This window comes from Echiichthys vipera, assembly GCF_963691815.1.
Source record: "Echiichthys vipera genome assembly, chromosome: 21".
In the NCBI taxonomy this organism is placed as follows: domain Eukaryota; kingdom Metazoa; phylum Chordata; class Actinopteri; order Perciformes; family Trachinidae; genus Echiichthys; species Echiichthys vipera.
Genome location: NC_139846.1, coordinates 13,500,825 through 13,527,669, shown reverse-complemented (window position 1 = coordinate 13,527,669; position 26,845 = coordinate 13,500,825). Strand labels below are relative to the sequence as shown.

General features: G+C 40.5%; 3 protein-coding genes across 4 annotated transcripts in view; 2 read left to right on the top strand and 1 right to left on the bottom strand.

The window, feature by feature from the left end:
- Positions 1 to 899: 899 nt before the first annotated feature.
- Positions 900 to 1,412, top strand: crhb (corticotropin releasing hormone b; the record flags this gene model as incomplete). Its single annotated transcript, XM_083935901.1, has 1 exon — positions 900 to 1,412. One exon carries the CDS (start codon positions 900 to 902, stop codon positions 1,410 to 1,412), a length of 513 nt encoding a protein of 170 aa, XP_083792027.1.
- A 1,489-nt stretch (positions 1,413 to 2,901) lies between these two features.
- LOC310963205 (tripartite motif-containing protein 55-like) lies at positions 2,902 to 7,634 on the bottom strand. Of its 2 annotated transcripts, none has more exons than XM_083935894.1 (8): positions 7,322 to 7,634; positions 6,542 to 6,711; positions 5,684 to 5,861; positions 5,393 to 5,488; positions 4,474 to 4,707; positions 4,325 to 4,347; positions 3,823 to 3,947; positions 2,902 to 3,735 (listed from the first exon to the last, which is right to left on the bottom strand). In XM_083935894.1, the coding sequence occupies exons 1-8, from the start codon at positions 7,448 to 7,450 to the stop codon at positions 3,563 to 3,565; spliced, it is 1,128 nt and encodes a 375-aa protein (XP_083792020.1). In that variant the 5' UTR covers positions 7,451 to 7,634; the 3' UTR covers positions 2,902 to 3,562. The 2 variants fall into 2 exon arrangements, with proteins under 2 accessions (XP_083792020.1, XP_083792021.1); XM_083935895.1 differs by having other exon boundaries at positions 5,684 to 5,858.
- Positions 7,635 to 18,952: 11,318 nt separating this feature from the next.
- Positions 18,953 to 26,845, top strand: part of pde7a (phosphodiesterase 7A) — an 18,011-nt gene continuing 10,118 nt past the window's right edge. The window contains exon 1 of the mRNA XM_083935902.1: positions 18,953 to 19,128. Coding sequence (XP_083792028.1) covers positions 18,991 to 19,128 — 138 coding nt within the window. The 5' untranslated portion in view covers positions 18,953 to 18,990. The remainder of the gene's footprint in view (positions 19,129 to 26,845) is intronic.

Here is a 26,845-nt window from a genome sequence, read left to right as displayed (position 1 = left end):
TCCAAACTTATCTCCACTTAATATGCAGTCTTTCACTTTGGAGCATTCTTCGCTTAAAATCCATGAACCTCCCCAATTATTTTTGAGATATGTAATTCAAGTGAAAATACCAGTAGGTGTGGCACCTATAGGCATATTTTGAACGCTGGTGCACGCGCGCGCACGCTCACTTATGACTCATCTCATCTAAACTAAAGCACTTTGTCAGAGGCGTCCATTCACGTTACACCCATGCCAGAACGCGCAGACTCAATCTCAGCAGGAGCGTGACACTTGTAGTGAGGTCGGGTATATAAGTCCATTCAGCATCTACTATTTAAGTAACTATATACTTGTTTCTTCAAAGAAGTCAAGGAGGGCGGCATCTCGCCAACTACCTGCCAACCTACAAGGCTGTACTGGACCTCCTCTAAAGATTGAAGGTTTGGAAAGCTTCATTTATTTTACGTTTTTCTGCAATATATCTGGCATGTTACATTTTCTCGTTTTCTGGGCAGGACTTAACTCAAGTGGATTTTGTCTGTGTTTTCAAACATGATTTTGTTTTATACGGCTGGAAAAGAGTATGGGTGACAGGCAATAATACTTATAAAGTTCCACAGTTTATTCAATAATAAGCCACAAATCCTATCTCTCTTTACGCGCATATATTCCACATTGCGGACCAGTTCACCAAGACTATTTTGTATAATTTCTGCAAATGAAGGCGAATCACAAAATCTCTCAAAAACAATAGGCTGCAACACTTTTATTGATAGTTACCACGCCGTTACATTAATGCGATGACTGTTTTACGCGCGTAAATTCCTCATTACGCAGCATATTTCCCACTACAGTTGGGATAAAAAAAATAATCCAAGCATTTGTTTTTCCCCCCAGATTCCTGTTGATATCCTGACATGAAGCTCAATTTACTTGGTACCACCGTGATTCTGCTAGTTGCCTTCTTACCGCGCTACGAATGTCGGGCTATTGAGAGCCCTGGCGGTGCCCTGCGCGTCCCAGCTCCCCAAACCCAAAACTCCCAGCAGCAGGAGCAGCAGCGCTCTAGCCCCATCCTGGAGCGACTTGGAGAGGAGTATTTCATCCGACTGGGAAACGGGGACTCTAACTCTTTCCCTTCATCGTCCGTGTATCCCGGCGGATCAGCTGCCATCTACAACAGAGCGTTGCAACTCCAGCTGACGCGCCGCCTTTTACAAGGGAAAGTTGGAAACCTCAGGGCTCTCATAAGCGGCTACGGAGACCGCGGGGACGAGTCGATGGAGAGGGCAAGGAGGTCCGAAGAACCGCCGATATCCCTGGATCTGACCTTCCACCTGCTGCGGGAGATGATGGAGATGTCCAGGGCGGAACAGCTGGCTCAGCAAGCGCAAAATAACAGAAGAATGATGGAGCTCTTCGGGAAATGAAGAGCTCTTTCCAGCCCGCCAAAGATCTCTCTTCTCTTTCTTTTCTTTTTTTTGAATTTTTACCATCAGCACAAAACATGCTCTGTACAATAAAGTGCTGCTTTATCACTCTATTATTTATAGCTTTAACCTCAAACTATGGAGCGTAAAGAGGCTTGACTTATAATGATCCGATTGTACCTTACCATTTTGATGTTGCTGTCAAATCTGTAGAATCACACGTTCTTCATATTTGAGATGGAATACTTTTGGTTGAGACATGAATACTGCATTGACAAAATTGGCATTTTGTTTTAGGTTATGAATCCTTGTATTTATGATATTTATGTTTGTTAATAAACTTATGTGCAACCAGTCATTTTCTGTTGTGCAAGAGAACGTCTTATATCTATATTTTTTAATAAAAGATTAAAAGCAATGCTTACACTTCTCTGTGGATATCCTTACATATAAGTTAATAAAAACCCATGAAAACTAACTATTCCAAGTTATTTCAATTACTAATTTGATTAACACATGTTTCTCGCATTTCTTGACGTATACATTTGTAATCTTACACTGAAGAAACGTAATATAAGGTTACAGTTGGGCGGATAGAGCACAAATGTCCACTGCATCTTGCGACTTGCCTACACAAATATAGATTGATAGAGGATGTTTCTTTTAACTGAATATGGTGCAACCATGGCATTGCTCTGGAGCCAAGTCGTGGGTAAGCAATGTGCCTACTCTCTGACACACATAAAAGAGCTGCAACAACCAAAAATTACCAAAGATGTTTCTCAGAACGCTCTGAGAGCGCCTGCAGGTGAAGAACATTCATAAAGCATCCTTTCTTCTTAACCCTTAATCCTCAAGAAGCAAACCTCATTATAACAGCAAGAGGCAACAACAGACAGCTGAAAGATGCACCACGGATAGCTAATGAGTGTGAAAGACACTGTGTGTGTGCTTATCCCTGTGTGTGTGTGCGCATGCTGTGCTGATCTTTGACCCACAGTGTAACTAAACAAGAGCTGTGGGTGTGAGTCATCCTATTCTGTTTGTCCCACTTAGCAACTTGGGGCTTTGTGGAGCATTGAGTCCATTTGTAAAGGATCCAGCTCACTGAGAGATGGTGTACAATAATTAGATGGGACTCAAGGTGAACTACCTCAATAGTTGAGTCACAGAAAGGTGAGACCTTTGCAGGGCAGTAAATAGATAACTGAAGGTTTGAAGCCCGCTGCAGGTTGATATGCGCAGCGTGTCATATGCAGGAACAGTATCACAACCCTACTGTAGAGAAGACCTGTCAGAATAAGCTTTAAAAATGGCACTAATGCCTTTTTTAGATGGATTTCCTTTGACATATATAAATGAAAAAGAGTGTGAGAGAAATAATGGGAGGGAGATGTGTCTTTTTTTCTGGGTAGGGGTGTTACGTAAAAAAATCGTCATTGGTCATTAAGTCCAGGCAGAGACCTGACGTACAGCAGTATAGCCAAGATTTGAGAGATAAACGTCATTTATTTGATTGACATACAATATATAATGCACTAACATGGAAAAAATGTGATGATTTCCCCATATAGGAAACTATACCTGTGTTACACAGCAAAGAATACAACACATAATACAGTCTGTTATGTGTATGAAATAGGGAAACGTCACAGTGATATTTTCTTACCCTGCTACCCTACTAAAGTTATAAAAAAAAGTATACGACAGGAGGAAAACCTGAGGCCTTCGTATCACACTCGCTAATGATGTAGTTTAAGCGGTGAGTCGCAAAAGGTCAGCTACATAAAAAAAACAACGTATGAATTCGGGAAATAACCAACAGACACCCTTAGCCTGTCTGTCATTCAGTATGTCAAAAAAAAGCAACTAAATAAGGAAGCCAAAGTATGTATTTAACCAGACGAAATATAAGATCAGTCAGTGTGCAGTGATGATCACAATAAAAGAGCGTGAAGGGAATTGAAACTTCCGTCTCTTCCTTTAGATCTACCTCTGCAAGTCAGACTTTCCCTTCGGCACAGATCTAAATCCGTCTCAGTGTTCCCCGATCTGGGAGCAAAAGTATCACAACTGACCTGAAATCAACATCTAGGAGCAAAACCTATCCTGCTCCTGCTTTAGGTGTAGTCTGGGCCAGCGGATGACAGCTAGGTGGAGGCGGCGCTTCTGGCTGAGCTCGGGGAGGAGTTACTCTGCTGGGGGGCAGAAGGTTGGACGGAGGCGGCTGTAACAGCACAGCCTCCTGAAACAGTCTGGGCCCCTTCTCCTTCCTCTGTGCCTGCTTCTCCATCCTCATCCTCTTCATCCTCATCTTCATCATCTGTAGAAAGAGTAGTAAAGGACATAAAGGTCAGATTACAAGTCGGAGCTGTATGCAGGGGATTGCTGCCTCGCTCTGTCCCTTCACCTTGGGGGAAGTCAATGCTGCGCAAGGCCTTGCTCTCTTTTGTGAAGTCGACGGTGTAATGCTCCATATTCTCATAGCCACGCTCAACTTTGTCCAAGTGGGCTGTGCTGGATGCGTCTGCAAGCCTGAGCGCAAAAGGTGCAATTTGCATTATTTAGGGGGGGGGTCACAATCATACAGTCAATTTAACACCTGTTGTACATCATCAATCTGTGATGTTTAGCACATTCCACAAGTTATTTTGAGCTGCCGCAGCTGAAAATAATGATTTGCTACATTTCACAGAATTATCTTCATCAGCTCCCACAGAGCAGGTGTGACCTTGCTGCAGTAGTGGGGCGGGGGAGAGTGTGGGGGTTAAGGTGCAGATGCAAATGTGTTAAATCCTTCACAATCATTTTCACCTTAAAATGACAATATTGTCTTTTTTTTTACAGTGAAAACATTTTCTCCCCTTACCAACTATCATTGCAGTTATTGCTGTATAAAGACATGTACTCACTTTTTGAGGAGAGGCTTTGTGTTCTGAAAGAGACAAGAGAACGAGAGACTAAATATCCATTCAACTTTTTCATAAAATAGTGTTAATTGTGACAATTTTCTGTGGCGTTTATGTCAAACTTTGTAACCCCATTTAGTATCGACTCTGACCTGTAGAAATAAAGCCATTTCCGGCTCCTCCATGGTCTGGATACCCAGCTCTACCATCTTACAACTCTCCTCCAGATGGTCTCCGTACTTCCTGCTCAGGCCCCGGATATAGTTCACCTTCTCTTCCTGTTCGGCCGTCACCTTCTGACTCATCTCCCTCTTCTTGTCCTCCAGGATGGAGTACAGCTGGTCAAACTTCTCACACACCAGCGTCTTCTGCCTCCGACCATTCTCCTGTACACGAATGAGTGAGGGACACATGCACACACATAGGGGAAAGATTATAAATCCTGAAAGTCCAGTTCATATAAATCATTCATCTCAGTCTTGTGGGTGAGAAAAGTATGTAAATGCAACTCTAGGGCACAATAGAGTTTAGAATATTCAAAACCAAAGATAGTAATAGTTGTTGCTTTCTCTCTACGGTTGTATAAATACTGTAATGTATGTTCTGGTTAGACTGTTCTCCGCCCATCAGGTAGTGCCATACGTGCAGGAAGGTCAGTGAAGCTCATTCTGCATGTCCTTCCTGAGTTACACCACCGAGGGTGACTGCAGCCACTCCAGCTCTCTCCCTACCAAGTCCAGCTGTGGACGGTGAACCATTTTTAATTTTTTTCATTCATTCATCCTTCATTTTAGATGTCATGAGCCAGAGGAAAAGTGGAGTGCACCGCTAAGTGCATGTAGAAAACAAAAGTGGAAAACACAGAGTAAGAAAGACTGAGGTACCAAAACATTAACTTCCCCCTCTCCAGCTCTTTGTCTAAATAAAAAAAAAGCAGACAGAGTGGCGGTGACAAGGACACATTACGTCCGTATAAATGTCTGTAGGTGAGTGTGGGTGCATTAGTGTGCGCGCAGGGCGAGACTTGCTGCGTGAGTGAGCGGCCGGGCGCTGCAGCAGTTAGACACTGACCTCTATGGCACGACAGGCTTCCTCTAGCTGACTGATGATGCCCTGCATCCTGTCGTTGTTACCGACCATCATGGCAATCCCGTCACTCAGCTCCGTCTGGGGGGCAAGGACACGGCACAGTAAACACCTGAGATCAAGTGTGATTCAAATCGGGGACAATGTTAAAATGCATGTAAACGAGATCAGATCAATTTCATGTTTACTTTTTTAACACAAACATGTCTGTCTATATTATTTTATTTCTCATGGTTGACAGTATTTCATGATCTCCGGGGGTATTTCAGGCCTCACCTTCTTCGTCTGGTATATACTGGTGATGGGCGCCACCTCACAGTCTTTGTGAGCTCCAAATACCTTACACATGGAGCATGTGGGCACACTGTGGGTCACACAGTAAATGTTGAGCTTTTCCTCTCCGTGAACCTCACACATGGGTGTTTCTTCCTTTCTCTCTGGCGCTGGCTTGCTGCTGTCGAAGTTTAATAAGGAAAACAAAAGGTATCTTCCTGTCAGGACGTACATTTCAGCGCATATTGATGTGACATGTAGTGACAGTTTGATAATGTCACAGGTACACCGCTCAGTAGCTTATTGATGATCCATCTGTCTTTCCTTGCCATGCACATGTCAGCACCGTAATCAATACCTCCCTGTTACACTGACTAGTATACAGGTGTGGGAGCAAGTGTATAGCGTTAGATTTCTGTCTTTAATGAATAACACATATTTACATCCTGTAAAATTACTCAAGATATCAGTTCGTTGTAAAATATTTCACTTACAATAATGGCACAAAATCTTGATCCCGTATGAGGGTGAGCATCCTGAGTGTATGAGTGTTGTGGATCTTATGTCCCATAAGCCTTTCGGCTACACAGCCAACAACTCAGATCAGGGGAATCATCTGTGCAGACTGATGACTAAAACTGGAAACCTCCTGTCATCCACTCCAGCTCTCTGACTCAGATGCCACTGGCACTGAGGCCACACCAGTAACTGCTACACTTTCTGCCATCGTACCACCAGTTTATCATTATTCTATTTACTGCCCAAAGGGTTAAAGACAGCTTTGACTGAAAGCTTTTCACAGAACTGTAAGTTGATCGCTGTAAACTTCACTGAGTCTTCCCATCTGTGTATCTGTTTCACCTGCTGGACTCCTGTTTGAACATGTCGATGATGTTCTCAACCAGCAGGTTCCTCTGCAGCCCGTAGACCCCGTGCCTGTCCAGAACCACCTCGTGTCTGCAGGACGGGCATCGGAAGCGGCCACCGGACGCCAGCGAGCCACCTCTCGTTGGAAGGTATGGGTTTGAAGCCTGTGAACAATCACGAGTCGAACCTCAAGTTTAGTATTTGTGAAAATGTATTGTACATTGTTTCAGTCAACAAATGTTGATCCCATTAATTATAATACAAAATTAAAACCCCATCATCACTAAAAGGCAAAACATTGAACTCCCCTGCTATCATTCCCAAATTAATTGACAGGTGGTTTACTGAATGGACACTTAACAATAACAACAACAACAACAACAACAACAACAACAACTAAATATTACATTCCCCATGCTCTCACTGTTTGTCTGATGCTGTTAGTGATTAATTCTATTAATAGTGTTTGTAAACACAGCGTGGCCTGTTCAACTGTGATCAGTTATGACAAAATGATGTCTGTTTTCTGTTTAAAACTCACAATTATATAAGAGTATTATAAACATGTAATCGACATTGTCCAAATACTTACTGGTTTGGCCTTTCATGCATGCTTAAAAAAATGTAGGGCAAGTTCATAAAAATAAATGGTTCAAATGAAACAGGATTAGGGCTGGATATAAATATATAAAACACAAAAGTGTTCCTCAAGTTTATGAATACTCCCCCCTTAACGCTAAAATGTAAAATGTGGCGTTTTGTTGCGTTGCTTACCTGGAAAACATCATTGGCACATTTCCTGCAGAGGTTGTGCTGGCAGGGCAGGATAACCACAGGCTTTGTAAACATTTCCAGGCAGATGGGGCAAATCAGCTGTTTCTCCAGGTTCTCCATGGTATTCATTTTAGAAAGAGCAAACAATATCGAAACCTAATATAGGCGAGACCACTAAAGCTGGTAAAGTTAGAGATTTAGTCCCTGAATTAAGCAATCTACAGTAGGCCCGAGTCAGGCCGAAGAAGCCTGCTGCGCTTGTCCTCGGGTGTGGGCTCCTATCGAGCTTGTGTCAGTTCTGTTTTTAGCACTATTGCTGTCACGTCAAAGGTTGCCATTTTTACCTTGCCCATATTTGAAACTGAGCAGGGGCAGGCCTGAACAGCTGCCTACCAGACTGCATCCTCCTCTCTGCTGCCCTCAGAGGGGACGGGGAGTGTGTTAAGTGTGTGTAATACGTGTGTTTTGGGGGGAGTGGAGGCTTTACATCACATCCAGAACCCAGTTATTGCATATGTCCATGACAGAAGGTTGTCGAGCTAACCGAAAATAACGGGTTTAAGTAAAATGCAGCGTCAGTTACACGTTCCTAAACAAGTAAATGTAACGTTATGTTAATATTGTGCGCCTGGTTGATGATTTTGATGATGCACCCATGCTTTAACGTCAGTTCTCATATCGTCTTACGTTTAATTAGGCTGACATATGAACATCTAACGCTGTATCTAAACAAGTACCATACTAAAACGCTTGTATGTAATGTGCTAACGCCTTTAAAGCTTAACTGTTACCATGCTGGGAATCATGGAGATGCTAAACTTACCGTTAGAAATAAAGGCAAAGAACCTTTAGAAACGCTAGCATGGTTGCCAGGTTCGTGGTTTTAACGGGCAATTGGGTAACTTTTGAAATTATTAATAATAATAATATAAGAAATAAAAATAAAAATAAAACCCATCTTTCAAATGAGATATTGTATTTGTGCCATCTATCTACCTGAATCAGTGACACCGCAAAGCACTATTTTATTTATGATAATATACTGCATCATGTGTTAAGCCATTTGAGAGCCTGGGGTGACAAAAAATGCTTTCTAATGCTGGCACACTAAACATTTCTGGTGTAACTTTTTATATATGTGGCTACTACACACTAGGCAATGATGGCAATGCTCTCAATGCTGCAATAGGTTTGGGCTGTTTTTTGTGGCCGTTGGACTGGCATCGTCACACAGACCTGGCAACCCTGGACGCTAGCTAGCAGCACCACGCGAAGAGCAACTTTGTGCCCTGAAGGACGACGGCCATGTTCCTCAAAAGGTAAAGTTAAGTTAATTTATAACCTTAGTTACGTATCTTAATTAGTAACGGCACACACAATAGGACGGGGATAATATTTTTCAATAGCACTTTAAAAAAAGTGTCGTCTGTGAAATTAGTTACGGTAGTTACCAAGTTCCGTTCAGCATTAAACGTTAGCTATCAACTAGCTATTCGCACTTGGGGAGCAAGCTAAAGCTACCTAGCTCTCCAACCTATATATTTTCGTTATTCCATCATTAAAGTTAGTAAAACAAATAAAATAAAAAATAACCACATCAATACAACAATGTGTGGTTGTGTATCGCCACAGTGCTTTTTTGAAAACGAATGTTAAAACAAGGAAAAATGTGGAGAATGCGGGCATCGATCCCGCTACCTCTCGCATGCTAAGCGAGCGCTCTACCATCTGAGCTAATTCCCCTTCCTGCTATGGTGGAACAGTCTTAAAAAAATTTTTTCATTTATGAATCATATATAAATATATATGATTTATAAATAGTCTAGACAGATATAAAAACGTGACATACATATAAATAAATAAATCTGTAAAAATAAATATATTTGTAAAAATATTTTTTAGATTTGAAAATAAATGTGCTTGCATTTATATTGCCTCTTCTCCCGATGCCTTAATTTGAGACATTGTTATATGGATGTAGAATGTCACAAAAAGATTTATACATAAATGATATATATATAAATATGCATAGATTTATAAATAAACAAATATGAATAGAATGAATAGATATGTATTAATCTTTTTGAGACAATTCTACCTCCATATAAAATGTCTCTGATTAAGGCATCGAGAGAAAAGACAATACAAGAGCAAGCACATTTATTTTCACATCTAAAAAATGTTTCTACAAATACGTTTATCTTTACATTTTTAAAAATGTATATGTATGTCAGTTTTATATTTGTATATTTGTGTTATTTTATTTATAAACTATGCATATTTATATACATCATTTAGATATGTACTTATCTTTTTGTCACAATTCTACCTCCATACTCCAGCAGAAGTTGTTTCCTTAGGGTTATATGGAACATTTAACATTCGACTCACTGAACAAAGTAGCATCCTACTTTAACGTTTGTGAACTATGGGAGGATTTGATAGCATTAATTGCTGATATTCGTCTAAAATCGTCTTAATGTCTCTATCATATGGGTACTTTTATGATATTGTGACTTAAAACTCAAAATAACAGCAACTATATCACAGAGGAGCGGACGCCACTCAAACAAAACTGCAGTTGTCAGAACTGTTCTCACAGCTTATGTTCCGATAATCTCTTGTGTCATAGCAGCTCCCTTCGATAGCTCAGTTGGTAGAGCGGAGGACTGTAGTGGATACATGGAAATCCTTAGGTCGCTGGTTCAAATCCGGCTCGAAGGAGTGATTCTTTTTTTTCCCCCAAGTGCATTTTGGTCCACTATTTTCTCTACACATGACAAACGCAGTTTGAGGTTCAGAGTCTTGCTCAAAGACACTTCCATACCGACATTGTTTTACATTTTTACAGCTTTGTGGAATACATTGATTTATGCAGCTCATGACCTATCCAAGCATACCCAATGTTTTTTCATCTGACTTTTTTCCTCTGACTCATGCAGTATGGTATTTGCCTTCCTTGCACCTCTATTCCCTCTGTGTAATAAGGCCACATGACTATGCAAGCTATCCTTTTCACATAGGCACATCAGTCAGTGAGTGATGATTAAACATTTCAGACATGTTCACACGTTTGAAGCAGTTTTTCTTATTTAAAGAATTGTAGGTACTCGCATGAATATTGCACTTATTTTGGTAGTATCTTCATAGTTGAATGCTTTTATTGCACGTATTAACCAAATATTATTACTTTCAGATGCATCTTTTAACTTTAAATATTCTGTGACTTGTGATTTGTTATATTGTAAAAATGCAACAAAAGCAGATGTGTGTTCCACCTGATTCTTCCTTTCTATTTATATCTTTTTCTTGTGATCTACAATGAATGATGTTATTTTGCGATGATGTGGACACACAACTTAATTCAATTTTAATTAGTGCTCTTTAAAAAGACTGAACTGCTATGATTACATATTCATTAACAGCAAGCAAGGGCTGTTTAAATGCTCACCATTTAGATCACTTAAGACGATGTTTTGAGTTATGTCATTGTGAAGTGAAGTGCATTCATAATTTTGTAGCCATTACCGTCTGACTCATAATCGCACAGTGTCTGTTGGTAAAAGTGCAATAAAGATTGGAGATTGACAGATTAAGAGCAGCACGAAGATTGCTTGACAATGAAAATCCAACATCCATGCAAGACAGAAACTGCCAGTTTAAAGCGCTCAGAGTGACCCTCTTGTTCCTCTATTTGGTGGTACATGGTGTTTGGATTGATATAGTAAAAGGGTTCATAGGTACGCCAAGGCCACAAAATACACTCACAGACATAAAGGTCTACCAGCTCATAATTAAGATAAAAGTGTACATCGGACCAGAATAGGGAGCAAAGCAAGGGGTGCCATCTGTTCTCTTGTATGAATATTTCAGTTAGGTCAGTCATATTGTATTCATACAGATGGTAAGCAGTCATTTCCTGCAACTTAAAAGGTCTTTGTATGTGTAACATTTGCCTCTCGCATGTTATATAAATTAAGATGGCCTGAATATTATGTCCCCAACGAAGTCTTGTAATAAATAATTTAATTATATTTAAATTGTATACCATATTTTATTTAATAACCTTTATCTGATAGCTGTAAAGTGTACATATTAATGTTATTTTCATATTTTTACGCTGTTTTGTTTTTCATATTTAATGGGCTTCTCTGTGTCTGTTTCCAGGGTAACTATGTCTCTACAAAGCCCATCACTAGGGGATCAAGCCAGACCGGGCCAGTTTCCTCCAGGTGTGTGTGTAAGTGCCAAGTGAAAACCTTTAAATATTAGTGTTTCCTTTGATAGTGATTTTATTTTATGCTGAATTTGACACCGGGCTTCTATCCCCCAGATCCCGAAGCGCTTGTCAATCTGCGTGTGTCTTCAGTTAGAGTTTAACATTAACTGTCAGCCAGTCCATCACCATTGTCAACACAACGCATAGACACTTGGCTGTCACTTACTATCAGCTGTATCATAAACAAGTTTTAACGGTATGTGTATTGTGTAGAGACGTTAGGACCCCCCCCCCCCATTTCTTCTCAGATATTGTGGTCTGTTAGGGCTGTTTCACATTTGTTTCACATTTCACATTCACAGATCCACTGAAATGAAATTCTTCATCTCAAAACATCAATTAGGATGGAAAAAATACCAACATATCCTAAACAACTAGAAATACTGTCCCCTTGCTGCAAATTTAATCCTGTAGTAAAATAATACTATTAAAAACTAGTTATAAACTAGTAAAAATCTACTAGTAGTTGTAAAGTTATCAGTGATTCAATGTGGACTTTCTTGGGATGAACACTTATAAATTAAGGTAATTGTGAAAACCAATGGAAAAAGATATCTAAAATATAAGCAGCACTGTTATTATGATAATATTCCGCACATAATTTTATATCAAGGGCAGAGTTGAAATTTGATAATTGATATTAAAAGGTGAAAATAATTCATGAGTGAAATAGTTTGTAATGATTATGGTCAGTGTAGCGCATTTGTGATCTGTAGATTTAAGATGTAGCATGTACACAAACACTCTTGAGTACAAGTACCATTAGGTACAAGTATACACCAGAGATTGTCAGTTACAGCAACAGTAGTAAATGAAGTTAACTAATCCCTCGTTTATTCAGTTAAACTCACTCTATGGACTTACTGTAAATACAATACAGGGTTGGTTTACTTTAAACTGTTTATACATGTTTTGACAAGCTATCAAGTGTGTATAATAATGTGGGAAAATGTTGCTTTTTATACATATTTTCCTTTTTGAATTTTCAGACTGAGCTTCCTCCGTGTCCGAGTCAACCTAAGACTTCCAAATGGCCCCTTGTGCTTCTGAAGGACTTCTGAAGATCCAGAACAGAGTTGAGAGCTCCTCCTGAGGCAGACAGCGACTCGTTGCTCTGTTCTGACATCCTTCTGTAGCTAAATAGCAGCCAGGTAAACCCAACCAGGCATTGAAAAAAAGACTTCACATTTGAATACAAATACGGATGTCCATTTACAAAATAATGTGATTGTTGGAAACTTATTTTAAACTTATTAAAGTTAATACAGTTTATTCAAACAAATGGCAATTCAAACAAGTAGCAAATGTTTAGATACTTGGTTTTGTGTGTTTGTGTTCTTGTTTTTATTTTGTTGAAAGCCGCGGAGATTAAAGATCATTCTCCTCTAATTTGTCAGTTCATACCTCTTAGATGGTTTTGGTTTTACTGCAAATTTCTGTGCTGCACTCTTCTGGTCTTGAAATAAACGTTATCTAAATTGGTTGCATGCCAATTTACATATGAAATAACTGTAAATGAACATTTCTTAACTGATGATCTATTAAACTGGAACTTATCGCATAAATTCATAGTCAGTGCGTTTACATGCACATCAGTAACCTGAAAATGGCCTTACCCCAGTTTAGGGAATGATCGGATTATGGAAGTTCCCCTCGTATACATGGGCAGGGGTTGAATGGGAAAGTGACGGAGTAACTCGGCCTCCAGTACAGTAGCTGGCTCTCCGCCAAAATACAGTTGGACTGAATACAACTGCTTATACAAATACTTTTTTTACGGTTCACCTTGTCAAAATCACAAATGGCCGACTTTTGGACAGAATTACAACCAAAACAGGTCTTCAATGTAGTAATGTTACTTGCCGTTGCGAAGTCCTCCCTTGGTTTAAAGGTAAAGCTCTTTTGTTGTTCCGAAAACACCGTTTACATGCAATAATCAGGGAAGTTCTCTAGTTCTGTTAACCGGGGTATAAGAACTCAGATTTTACCCGGGGTATGGTGTTTACATGGTGTTTATGAAACAAGGGGTATACCCTTAAACCAAATATAATCAGGTTTTGAAACTGCATGTAAACACACTGAGTGACTTGATCCAAATAGGAATTAATGACACATCCTTGCATTCATTTATGTGTTGAATCATCATGAGTCATGCATTAGTTAAGCATTACTTAAGTATATAATTTGTACCCTTATTGTAAAGTGCTTTTGTTCAACCATGTAAGGGAAAAAAACTCAGAGATGTATTGAAAACAATAATCCATATTTACACCACAGCCACATCCTCTTATACTTTAAGTGCAACAGTCCGGCCACCAAAGTCATAGTTAACCGGGTTGCAAGTTGAATCCCATTTACTATTTACATCTGCAGCACATGACATATCACAAACTGGTAATTATAATAACAATAAGGATTGGTCTTGCAGAGCTATAGTATGGATAAGTCAGTTTAAGTATAAGTAGGGTTATAGATAGTGGTTTTGCTTTATAAATTAAGTGTTAACCTCCAATTTTTTAAATGCCTTACATCTTGTTTGACATGTAGTCACTTGATAATAAGAAAGATTTATTAGACAGCCAGATTTCCACATGGAGTTTTATGTAACGTCCACTCCCATACAATGACGTTAAAGAGACGTCAGTCTGTTTAAACAGGCACCGCTGTAGCTCATGGTCATGGGAACCTCAGATGCGCTCAGCATTCAAGTGCCCCTCTCAGCTTGGTTTAAGCCTCACACCCTCTGCACCATGAGAAGTGTCATCCAAATTGTCTCATCTTTAACACTTCAATTCAAAGTGTCGTGAAGCAGGGCGATTTCAACATCCAGCAACTGGGTGTAAAAGAGCCTGCCTACATTAAGCAGGTTACACTAAGGGTACAGTAAACATGCAGAATGCTGGCACTATTATGAATCATTTAACACGTACTGTACTCTTATGTATGGACAATTAAATTTTATTTGATCTTAAACTTATTTTTTAAGACATTGTTACATGTGCAGCTTAATCACTGAATTGTTTTTTTATCTTCTGGCTGAGAGACCTAGAAAGGTCAAAGTCATTAATTTTATTTGATGCAGAGACGGTGTATAAAGCAAGCAATTGCCCACAGTTTTTGTGTTTTTTTTCCTGTAAATCGGGTAAACAGTAAATAATCTGTGACTAAACATGCACCTTCTAGGATTGGCTAATTATTCACCATTTAATCTGGATGGAACTGTCTCAACAGCAAATTGTACTGTAGGCATTCCTCCCTTGCCAAAAAAATAAAATAAGCTAATTTTGCCAAATACATCCATACAGGCGCTATTGTCAACTCATTTTTAATTTATTTCTTACATTTTGGCCTTTAATTAGACAGCACCAATGCAAGATCAGGGAGAGAGAAAGATGTAACAAAGGCCCCATGCCTGCCCCCCCCCCCACTACAGCCAACTTTTGAGCTTCGATATTATAGAGCATTTATTTTTAATTAGGTTTTTCATTCTGTTGTTTTTGTTGCTGATATCACTATTTTGTCGTATTTTGCCTTACAATATTTTTTAAATGAACAATGCCAATCCATAGACGACCTGAATATTAATGTTGATCAGAGGAACATCACACTGTAGCTTCCACTGAGGAGCTGTGAGGCTACGGGCCTCGTCACAGTGAAGGAGTACCATCTAGTGGCAGGCTATGTCCAGTAGACGCACTACTGCATGACGTCACTGAAGTCGTCACCAAACAGGGCTTACAACGCACTTGTGGTTATCTTGTTACATTTATGATTCATACTCCTCTCCTTTCAGTTTGTTTGTGGATGGCAACAATAGATAAAATTTTTATGTATTTGACTTTACTTATTATTACACAGTTTGGATCATATTGTTTTGATTTGGCATTACATAGTGTTGTTGTCACTTTATTAGAGAGTTTAACCCTTAGATCATTTTCACTGCACAATCAATATCTTATGATTACAAACCAAGAATCCTACTCTTAAAGTATACTTGAGATATACTGTAACAAGCCTCGACTTTCCTTAAATTCATTTTTTATTCTACAAGCACACTGTCCTGGTAACCACTCTTTTCGACCACAAGGTGGCTCTAAATACACACAATACATTTGTAGGTGTTTGTGCTGGCATCTAATATAAAAGTATACTTCAGTTTAAAAATGCTGCATATTTATTCCAATTCAACCTGATGGTAATAGCAATCCATTTTAATAAGAGTGAGCTAACAGGTGCAAATGTATAGTGAATAAATTGTGATGAAAATATAATTAATGAGTTAAGGAAAATAGTAAACAGTCATTAAAACTGGATGTGCATTTACATGAAATATAAAAACATTTAAAACATCAGGAATTGGAAATGTCTGTGTGAATGAGTGTGTGTTAGTGTGTAATGGTGTGTTTGTTTATAGATGAACATAGAACCTGTATGTCACAGAGCACTATAGGTGTAAAACTGCTGTGTGGGCAATAACACAATAGATAATGACTCCCGCAATACCCACAGTGTCTCATAGGGCAACTGGTAAATCAATTAGGGACACCACCGTGTCGGATTGCAATCTGCCTCCAGAGAGAACTCTGCAAAAATAGACTTGGGGGAGAGGAGCATTGGGGCCCTCTCAAGCACACGCTGTACCTGTAACCTCGAGGGGAATCAGCAGGTATGCAGCTCACCTGCGTAGCTAAAGCTGATGCTAGAGTAGCTAAACATACCTGCGATGCTACAAAAGTGTGTGCCTCTGGGTGGTGATCTGTGTTAGTTTGTGTGTGAATTTGGTAATAACAAGGTTTGTGGAAGAAATGAACAGAAATTCCTCCTAAAACCTTTTTTCCCCAAGTGTACATTTAGAGGAGTGAGTGTGAAATATGTTCTTTCCTGTGCACACACACGTGATGTGCTGTTGAAATAGTCATATTTCAGATGAAACCGTTTCAGAGTTGTCTGGCAACAACAGGTTTCTAAACTGTGAATGCAAAAACAGTCCCGCCCATGTGAGGTTGACCTTCTCTTTCCTATGTTTGCAGCAACTGACTTTTAAAAATCAAGATGTAACATGTGACTGTCATTCACACTAACACTTCAGGAAAAGCAGCAGTTCACACTTAAGTATGGATAGTTTTAATGTGCATTCTCAGCTGCAAGGTGTTCCACCATCCCGAGTTGAAAGTAATTCATTAGAAGTAGTCATTGATAAAATAAGTAATAAAATCAGTTACTCAACTATCACAGTTTTTTGATTATTTTATTTTTTATCAAGCATTCTACTCAGGTTTGCAAACACAAGTTCCTGAGTAAGCTATAGCTAATGCTAATTTAGCAAGATATGAAATATAAGTTTGACGGATTCCCTCTAAACAAATGCTCTGAAAAATGATCTTAAGATTTTTGCTACTATGGCAGGGCTGTGCGGTAGGGCATAAACTATGAAATGATTTTAGTCAGAATACTACATATGCCTCTAAGGTGAACATATATAACTGAATAACTGTTAATGTTCACTTACTAATATTCAGTCAACACAGCTACATTTTTAGCTTTAATTTGTATTCATTTTAGTAGTTTCAAGCAAGTTTAGATAAACTGAAGTCAAATCACAGTGTACCTGTACTTGAGTTGGCTATTCTTGTTCTTATTCCAGCCCTGCTACTGTGTCATTGTGTTTTGCAGTGTTGCCGTAGTTGCCTTGTAAAGATGCAGGACTTCTTTGTGGGGGGTATGATGATTGTGGGGAGCTGCATTCAGAGTCATGGAAATGGGGAGGGGATTATGCCTCATTGGCACTGGGCCTGGCTGTTGCCATGGCACATCCATTGTCCCCCAGCACATGGGCATGGCACAGAAGCCTCCAGTGAAAATGTTCATTTTCTAGGGCTTTGTGTTTTCTTATTATTTGATTATTGCGGTCAACAACACATTATCATGCAAAAAAAAACAAACAGTGGTCCAGTTTCTTTCTGTCATTTGATGCAGACAGATCAACCTAAATGATGCATGCAGACAATAACATGAGTAGCCTAACTCTTTCTACTTTATAAAGCAATCACCATGTCATCTTTAGTCACCACAAGCAGTTATATGGAGCAAATTGCCTCAGCCTGACAGCTGCAACAATATGCTGTATTTCCTAGATAGTATTTCAAACGCCCCGTGAGTCTCAGCTCCCAAGTAGTATGAGTCATGAGAGGAAGGTAATCACAGGCAATGATGTGGACCGCTGCAGGGCAAACCCCGTTGTGGAGGAATACCCTTGAGAAAGTCCACGCCGTCTGCAAACGACTGCTCATATAGGTCTTGGGATCGCCCTGGCCGCACAGCCAATCATGTAATTCGGTTCATGCGACCTACGCGCCTTTGTCCAATCAGCGTCGAGGTTATAATAGCAGCCTCTACGCCATTGGTTTATCTAAGACAAGGGCGTCGTTTGCTCGCTCCAACAGCACCATCTCTGGCAGGTGGTGTGTGCTTTAAAACCATAGAGTAGGCTTATGTTTTACTACGATAGTCAGGTAGTTATAGGGAAATAAATACACTTTAGGTTGTTCGTTTGTCGCCTTTTGGTTGATAGTTCTGTGTTTCGTGCCATTACGTTTCCTTTGAACCCACCGGATTCGCAGTGAATGAGATGGACGTCGGGGTTTCCCTCTCTGAGCCCAGACACTTTGTGCTTTTCGGTCAGCGGTGAATTAGACAACTGCTCCTTCATCATGCAGCGTCTGACAAAAATACGGAAAAGCTCAACATGTTGATTATATTTAGATACCGGTGTAAGTCTGAATGAGAGAGAAGCCTCCCGGACCACGGCTGACAAGGTCTCACATCCTGGAGCTGCCTCACCTCATCCGCCGGTGTTGCATACATATGTTGATGACATTTTTTTTGGAAGTGGTCGTGCCTTTTGTTTTCATGTCGGGGGGGATGCGATATGCGGATCCGTGAACACCACGAAACGAAAATGAGCGGACGTTTTTTTCTGCTTTGAAAATGAGGAAGCGTTTTCATAAAAGACCCAGAAAATGGCAAGAAGGTCTCCTCGTCCGTGGGCCCGGATTTAAGTAAAACGAGAAGGAAAGGAGCAATCGCAACAGCAGCATGACATTTTCCCCACAGAATGACACCAAAGGAGGTAAAAACGGTGGAGGTAGAGAAGACGCAGCATCAATGAAGGCGATCTGGACAAGTTTTGAGTCGCTCATAATGAACAGAAATACTTTGCAGCTCGACAGCAGATCGTTTCCACAATATTGAAAGATTTTCTTTCGGCTTTGGGAGATTTTCTAATTCATCAGTCATCCATTTTCGCATTGCATTTGTTATCTTTTTCATTATATATCTGATTTTTTTTTTTTTTATATACTTTTGATCCGGATCCAGCCCTGACTATTCAATGGAAGTATGTTATCAGCTGCCGGTTTTGCCTCTAGACAGGCCGGTTCCCAAGCATGTCCTCAGCCGGAGGGGAGCCATTAGTTTCAGCTCCAGCTCTTCTCTCTTCGGGGCTCCTGATCCGAGACAGCTGTCACAGGTAAATACATTCAAATCCTTCAAATATGTTTTATTGATCATTTAGTCACAGTGGGCTTGGCTCTTGAATCACACAGGCCTTAAAATCAGCACCTGTTGTTTTTTCTTTTCTTACAAATATATGAATAATCCACGGGAATCTTGCAGGTGGTTGTTGGATATCTAGGCCCTAATGCACAGACACACACATTTTCTTATCTCTTAGACCTAAAATACACATCAACCTAAACCTCTTGCATTTGTGCATGTTGCCCAGAGATAAAGGCCCTCTTGGCTTACACTTTAGCCAGCCTGATGCCTAAAGTATACCAGTTTACTCCTGGGACTTGCTAGTCAGAAGGAACGTGCCACACTGTTATTTATGTCAACTCCCTTGACACATTGACAGAAGAAACGTAAATCATTGTGTCATACTTGAACTTCCTGCTTTCTCAGAGTCTTGAACTCTTGAAATAAGCCTCTGGTAAGCCTATCTCTATATTTCTTCTCTGCGGTGAAAGGAAAGAAAAGGTAGGCCATTAGAGTCTATGGGGTTATGTTTGTCTTAAATCTCATGTACATAGATAAACTGGCACAGCAGTATAATGAATAACCAATGAATTAGCAATCATTGAGTCTCTGTTGTGTTTAAGCATGTCTCAGCTGATGTACCACCCATTAGGCCTCTGCCTAGTACACTTGCTCAACTAACTGTAACACACATGCGGCCTGCAACTTCAGCTCAGAGAAAAGTTGCACATCAAGTCATGAGTCAGTGAACTCATTCCCCAGTGTTACAGTTTTCAAAATGGAAAAAAAGTCATCCTTACTTTTGCCTCAGCAGTTTTGAACAAAAGCAGCAGGGGGTATTCTTATCTCTTTCAGTCACGTCCCGCTACTTGGTCAAGAACAGAAACTCCCACAGCGTTTCGTGGCGTCTCCCAACACACTAACTAAGCATTAAGTCACCGCTTTTGACTGTGTGAGCGTACTCTTCAATGGGCCGTCCATTAGTGCTTTGTGTAAGATGCTGCTCCACATAACCACCCATGTGTGTCCGCTTCGAACCTACCACACCATCACAGGCAGCTCCCTCGAAGACTAATGCATAGCTTTGGCTATCAAAGTCCCTCAGTGTTGCTCATCCTGCTGTGTTATTAGTGTTTTTGACAGATTTCATAAAAAAGGATGGATAAACTGGCTGGACAAGACTTTTCTGTCCATCCATCCATCCATCCATCCATTCACCTTTCTAACCTTTCACTGATTTCATACTTGAAGTCATTATTCTACCAGTCCATCATGCTCTGCCCTAAGCCCCTTTCACAAATGCACTTCAAACCTGGAATTATCTAGACATTACCCGATTGAGCTGTATGTGAGAACACAACTGTCTAAATCAGTCGGATCAGACATTTAACATAATTTCCCATGCCAGCTTCCTAGTACAAAGTCTGTGTAATGTATGATTAAGTCCATGTGTGAATAGAGCAGCTCATTGCCCACAGAATTAACAGTGAGTGAAAACCAGAAGAAAACAAACATCTTTCGGTGAACAAGGATGATTTACACAAAAGCACCAACAAAATGTCCAACTGGAGAAACAACAAGATTCAGGAGCTTCTGTCAGTAAGGTCCAACGTGGAAATTGTCAACGTCAAATTTGATGAACGACAAAGAGAAATGGTTGTTTGTGAATAAATTAGAAACTGGATACGTGACCACGGTGTTACCCGCGTCATATCCTGCCTCCTTGAATGCTCTACCAAGATGCTGCATCTCCCCTAAACCAAATGTAGTATTTACAGTAAATGAGATCACATCTGACATGGACAATCTTCTGTTGTGTGCTACATGTATGAAAGGAGAAACTCAAGGACAATGCCCACACCTGATTCGTCAGACATGATCCGGAGTTCATATGAGAAAACGGCTTGAGTTGGGAAGACTCGTTAAACTGATGCGAGGGCTTTAAACTGTCCTGTGCCTTGGTAGTTCTTGAACCTTGCTTCCCAGACCACAGCCCAAAGGAGGGTTCCCCGGAGAGGTCCCAAAATCTCAGGAGAAAACCCATTTCAGCATAATGCAAAATTTCTCATCCTCGGCATACAAACACAAGTGTAAAGCTATTGTGTCTCTTGGTTCGGTTCACTAGTTGATTTCTCAAGTGGGCACAAGTTCAATTTCAATCAGAAGGAGTGATTTGTGCTTTTATATAAAAAAGGGGTCCTTTGCAAGAAACCTTGCATTTTGAAGTGTGAAGCCAGTTTTCAGTGAAACAAAAATGATATGCATGGACTTTTTGTGGAAACGCAACGAGGAATTCAGTAATTCAACATAAATACCTGCTAAAATAGTTATTTGTCTCTTTTCTTCTTCTTCCTGAATAGTGGCAGAATTGGGTGAACATGCATACACTCATACGGCAGTGTCACTCAGTCTTTGTCACAGAGCAATTACACTTCTACAAATATTGTATTTATGACCATAAGGGTGCATTTGTCCTTGGTGGCTGCTGTGTTTTTGTGTGTGGTTCTACAGGCCTGTTGTTTGTGGAAGCAGTTCTGGACTACCATTGCAGAAAGAGGCAGTTAGGCATGTGCCTGGGCTCTGTGGGCAGTGGTTTGGCTTGCTGCCAAACTCACAGATGGCCGGAGTCTCAGTCTCTTTTCTTTCTCTGGCTATCTTGTTCCGCTCACTCACAAGCTCCCTCTCTTTCTTTCTCTTTATCCTCTACCGCCCTCCCCTTCCCTCGCAGATGAAGACATTTCCTCTTGTAAACAGAGGACGAAAGAGTAGGGTTGAAGACACGATATAAATCCCAGAAGAATATGTCACTCTGTGGTGGTGGAAAGCTTGTGATTGGGTGTAAATATGCTGCTGAAGAGGCGTTGGAAATAGCAACGGCATTAAATAAATGGGCTAGCACAATGCCTCTATTGTTTTGGTGGAAGATTTGAATTTTGCTTGTATATAGTGATGCATGCTGGTCTCCTCTGGCTTCTCTGGAGTGAAGGGTAAACAGAGGACTGAGATAGATTAGATTTGTGCAGAATGAAAGGACCAGGAGTTGGATACATCAACGAGTCATGTGGTTCCCATCTAAACTGGAAAACACACATGAATTGGCACATAAAGTTAGTTAAGCTTTACTGCACATATTTCAGAGATGTTACACATAGCAGCATTGACACTTTTCTATAAAATGTGGCTGGCTGTCATGATTTGGTAACACATTCACACACACACAGTAACATGGTTTTGACGGGGCTTTGAAATTGACATTACAGAAAAATAAAAGCAGCAGGGATGCACAAATCAATAAACAGATCCAAGTTATTGATGAGGCCTGAACAGTCACATGGCTTGTGGTGAAAATGGTAAGAAAGCATCTTAGACTGGAAACACTGCTTTCAGCTCAGTCCATCATAGAGATATTATCAAGAGTATGTTCGCCACTGACCCAAGATTTACTCCTGATCATTTCAGATGTTTTGGGACAGTAGATGGTGATAGGTCTGCTGTGCTTAAGGGCGGGAACTGGAACTGCTTATTTCATCCACACTGTGAATGTTTCTGTGTAGAACTTGATACGAGAATACACCACAGTGCTTCTTTCTGAGGGAGTTACTTTGTTGATGTTAACTGAACCGATAAGCGTTTTTTTTTCTTGCGCATTGCCATCGGATTGACGTAGTTTCAGGATGTGGTAAGAATGCTGAAGGAGCTGTTCAGACACTGAGCCTGGTGTTTCACAACCTTTCAACAAAAACCTTAACCCCCTCCCTGCCAGAGTTGGGTTTTTCTGTGAAATTTGCATGAATGAGCTGGAATGTATGGTACTCGTTACTAAGCAAGGATTTGTATTATTCAGTAAATAAACAGGAATCAAACCTGTCTTGCTGTAAACATACATACTCTCCCTGTCTGTCTCTCTCTGCAAGGGGCCCCTCTTATCACATGACCATTCTTTTTTTGTGCAGCAGTGTTGAGTGTAATCGGCCATGAGATTGTGGTTCCATACATCAACAGACACAATGTTGGAGGCCAACTGCTCTGGCTGAATGTTAGTCATATTTAACGTAGTTCTATAGACATATGAGATGAGCCCATACAGGAAGGGATAATTTACTTAACTCTATTACTAGCTCTAAATACCAAATAGTTGTCTACAGGCACACTGGTTGTTGACTTGGGCTTTGTTTGCTCTTCTCAGAAGGCTAAGACTTGCAAGAGGGAGCATTAAGCTGGTCCAGAGAAGCAATTAAAGCCTGGGGATGATGTTGTAGATGAATGGAATTCCTGTGCAGAGTAGACAGGCTGTGAGAATATGAAGCAAGTCTCCCTCTACCTCCACCCTTTCACTCTACTTGTGTCATAGACCACTGCTAAAAGCACATTTATACAAGGCCCCTTAAAGCTCTCTGTGTAAAGAAGGCTTAAATCATTTAAGACATTTTACCCGCCAGTAAAAAACAACATTGGTTGCACTTATTACTGCTTGATAAGCATGCTGCTTTGTTCTTTGGTGACAGCACTGCTCTGTCATTCACCAGCTCAGGCATCAGGCCAATTCACCCCAGGCCTCCCCTCAAACCAGCAGCCCTCTCTCAAAACTACACTGCAGCTGGAGTGTGTCAGTGTGGATAGTGTTCTCATAAAACACTTACAACAGGTAGAATCCATCTACTTTTGTGTATTCAATGGTCTGTGCACAAACACACACTCACACACGCACACACATACCCACTCAAAACCTGTCCACATTTATGGCCTAGCACTCAGTTACTGGAATGTTCCGTCCCACACAGCAGAGCGCTGCAAGAGGTCATAACTCAGAAGGAAGCTTTCAGTTTATGAAACAGTGCTTAGTCCAGCGGCTTTTATCTTGAGTATTTACATGTGTGTGCGTGTGTATGTGTGTGTGGGGGGTGTGTGTGCACGGACTGCTTTGTTTCTGATATGTCGGTTTATAGGAATACTGCCGGCTTCCTCATTTGCTTGTCCCCAACTGACTTACTGACTTTGTGCAAGGCTTGTCCTCAGCTAAAACCCAATTCAAAGCTAAATGACATCATAAAGGCAGGTTTTAAGAATGTGTGAGACGGCTGTTCTGTGTACTGGACTGTTTAATACCTTTCAAGGATGTCATACTACAACATCAGCTCAATCCCAGTGCTATGACCAACCCAGCCAGTGTCTTTGGATTTAACACAAGCAATACGTTAGTGTGTCTGCTTTGAGGAAACATCACCACAACATGTCAGCATCTGTAACTATAGGGGTCAGAAAAAGACAAACAGTAAAAACCTGGCGTTATGTTTGATGTTTTACCATCATGTGACCTCCTGTCTTCCGAAACCTGAATGCTGTGACCCCAGGCAGAGAGACTAAGCCGAGATAAGAAACAGCTGTATGTAAACGAGCTCACATGAAATTTCAGGAAGCACAATGAGCAGACTGTTATACTAGCAGTAAAGTCCAAACAAAGCTGAATGTGGCTTGGGCTCAGACTGCTGCGAGCAAACACAACTAGCTGCAACTCCAGGTGTTCAGTTAAAGGCACTCAAAGCATGTTCCCCATAAATAAGAATCATTCTTGTTAAATTTGTAAAGCCTTATAATATATGAAAGTAAATGAAAACAAAAAAAGTTTGCCCTGCAACCATTTGGGACATTGTTAGACAGTTAAATGCTCACCCACTCGGTGCATACTCAGTATAAATAAATAAATAAAGTAAAGTCCAGCTTGCAGAATAAGCCAGAGCTTGTGTTACCTACAACAGCGCCTTCATTTGACTATAAAGGCCTAGTAGGTGTGTCACGATTTGATTAGACTTTGGATTTTTAATTTTAGATTTTCGATTACATTTTTGATTTCAGAAATTGTTTTTCTCAGCACTGATGGCTATGCTATTGCTATTCTACCACATTTTGATTTATAAAGATCAAACATCTTTCACTGACGACACATTTTCAAATTATTATTATTATTATTATTATTATTATTTGGAATGTGTCTTTGATTGCCAATCCTACCTACTTGATATCCATAATTGAAAGCTCATTTTAGTCGATTATAGAATTCAAATTGTGACACATCTACTATATATACATATGCCTAATTTCTATTATTCCTTGGGCTGATTAGAACAGTTTTTGTTTTTTACAAAAGTCTTGTTGTATTTCTGGATGTAGAAATAAGAAATCACTGTCCAGGATTCTTCAGAGATGGAGGTTGGGTGACTTCATTCCTTAATAGCCCAGTGAGTCAAATTTCTCCTATCACACCCAGTTTTACATAAGCTTCTAACTGGCATCCAGCACGACTCAGCAGTTAAGCCAAAGTTAATGCATTTTTTCCTCTTTTACCGGCTCATATCTATGTGTTTGTTTTTCGTCATTCAGCCTGTTAGATTGCCATTAAGCTGCATACGTTTGCTGTGATACACCTGTGACCAGTCATGATCAAAACCTGTGTTATGCACACTGTATCACCCAGTGTGCGATTTGTAAACAACCCTCTCGTTGTGCATGGGGTTTTCAGGTCATCCGTCTCAAACAGTCGCCTGTCAAAGAAGAAACTGTATAAAACAGTTACTCAAAAGGCACATTTTATGTGCACATAAGCCGAGACTTATGGGTTCAATTCTGGTTGTACAAAATGTAACCATGCCATGCGTATTTGTGGCTGGAGATCAACATCACTCCAGTTATCAAGTAATCAGGCGCACCTCGCTGTTTTGCCCAAAGCACTTTGCCAAGGTGTTTTTGAAGCAGCCGCATTTGTAGCGATGCGTCTCAGTGTGAGTTCAGTTCAATCGACTTGCGACTTGGATCCATAACGTCTTCTTAAAATAGTTAGTATTGCTTTTCAACTTGTATCATGCATCATCATCTGGAAGGAATATGAGAAGCATTCCATTTATTTAGCTTGACCAGAAGCAGAGGTAACGCGTAGCTCTCCTGAGGATAAAACATGAATGACCGCAGAGGGGGGCGGGGGAGTCCCCCAGCAAATCACATCCTGGTACCCCCCATGTTTACAGTTGGGAGATTGAGATTCACCTCTTACTGTGCTTAATGCCTGACCAGCACACACATAACAGTTGTTTTATTGTAACAAAGGAGCTAGCAGCCAATCACTTTTCTCAGTTAACAGTACCTCATGTACCTCCATCGTTGTCCAACCTTTCCAGTAGCTGTCTGGCCTGTGGAAGGCTATTATTGTTAAGCTGCTGTACATAGTTCTAATTTTTAGTATGAAAGTTAGAAATTGAGCAAGTCAGTTTACTGTGGCTTCAACTTACTGTAGCATGCACAGGCATTTAAAAAAAGGAGATTAACCTCTGCCGGACTACATTCCTGATGTCTCAAATGATTAAACTTTGTGATAAGCATGTGCACACGACAGCAAATCAAACCAAGCCCTGCCTCTGACATCCTGCATCTCTCTCCCTTATTTCCTATCACCCTCAGCTGTGAAGCCAACAATACAGACCATACGAAGGGGTTCATTTCTGATCATGGGTGTATGGTTTTGTGTGTTTGCACTACAAGGTATGGCAGGGGTGTGTGTTGTGCACTGGCCGTATCAAGGGTAAAACATGACTTTCTCCTCTGTTCACAGTGGGAATGTCACATTGACAAAGTGCTTGCACAGCCGCCTCGTTCCTACCAGATCAGAAGAGAGCACATGCCAATGTTCACTTAAGTGTCGTGTGTGTGTGTGTGTGTGT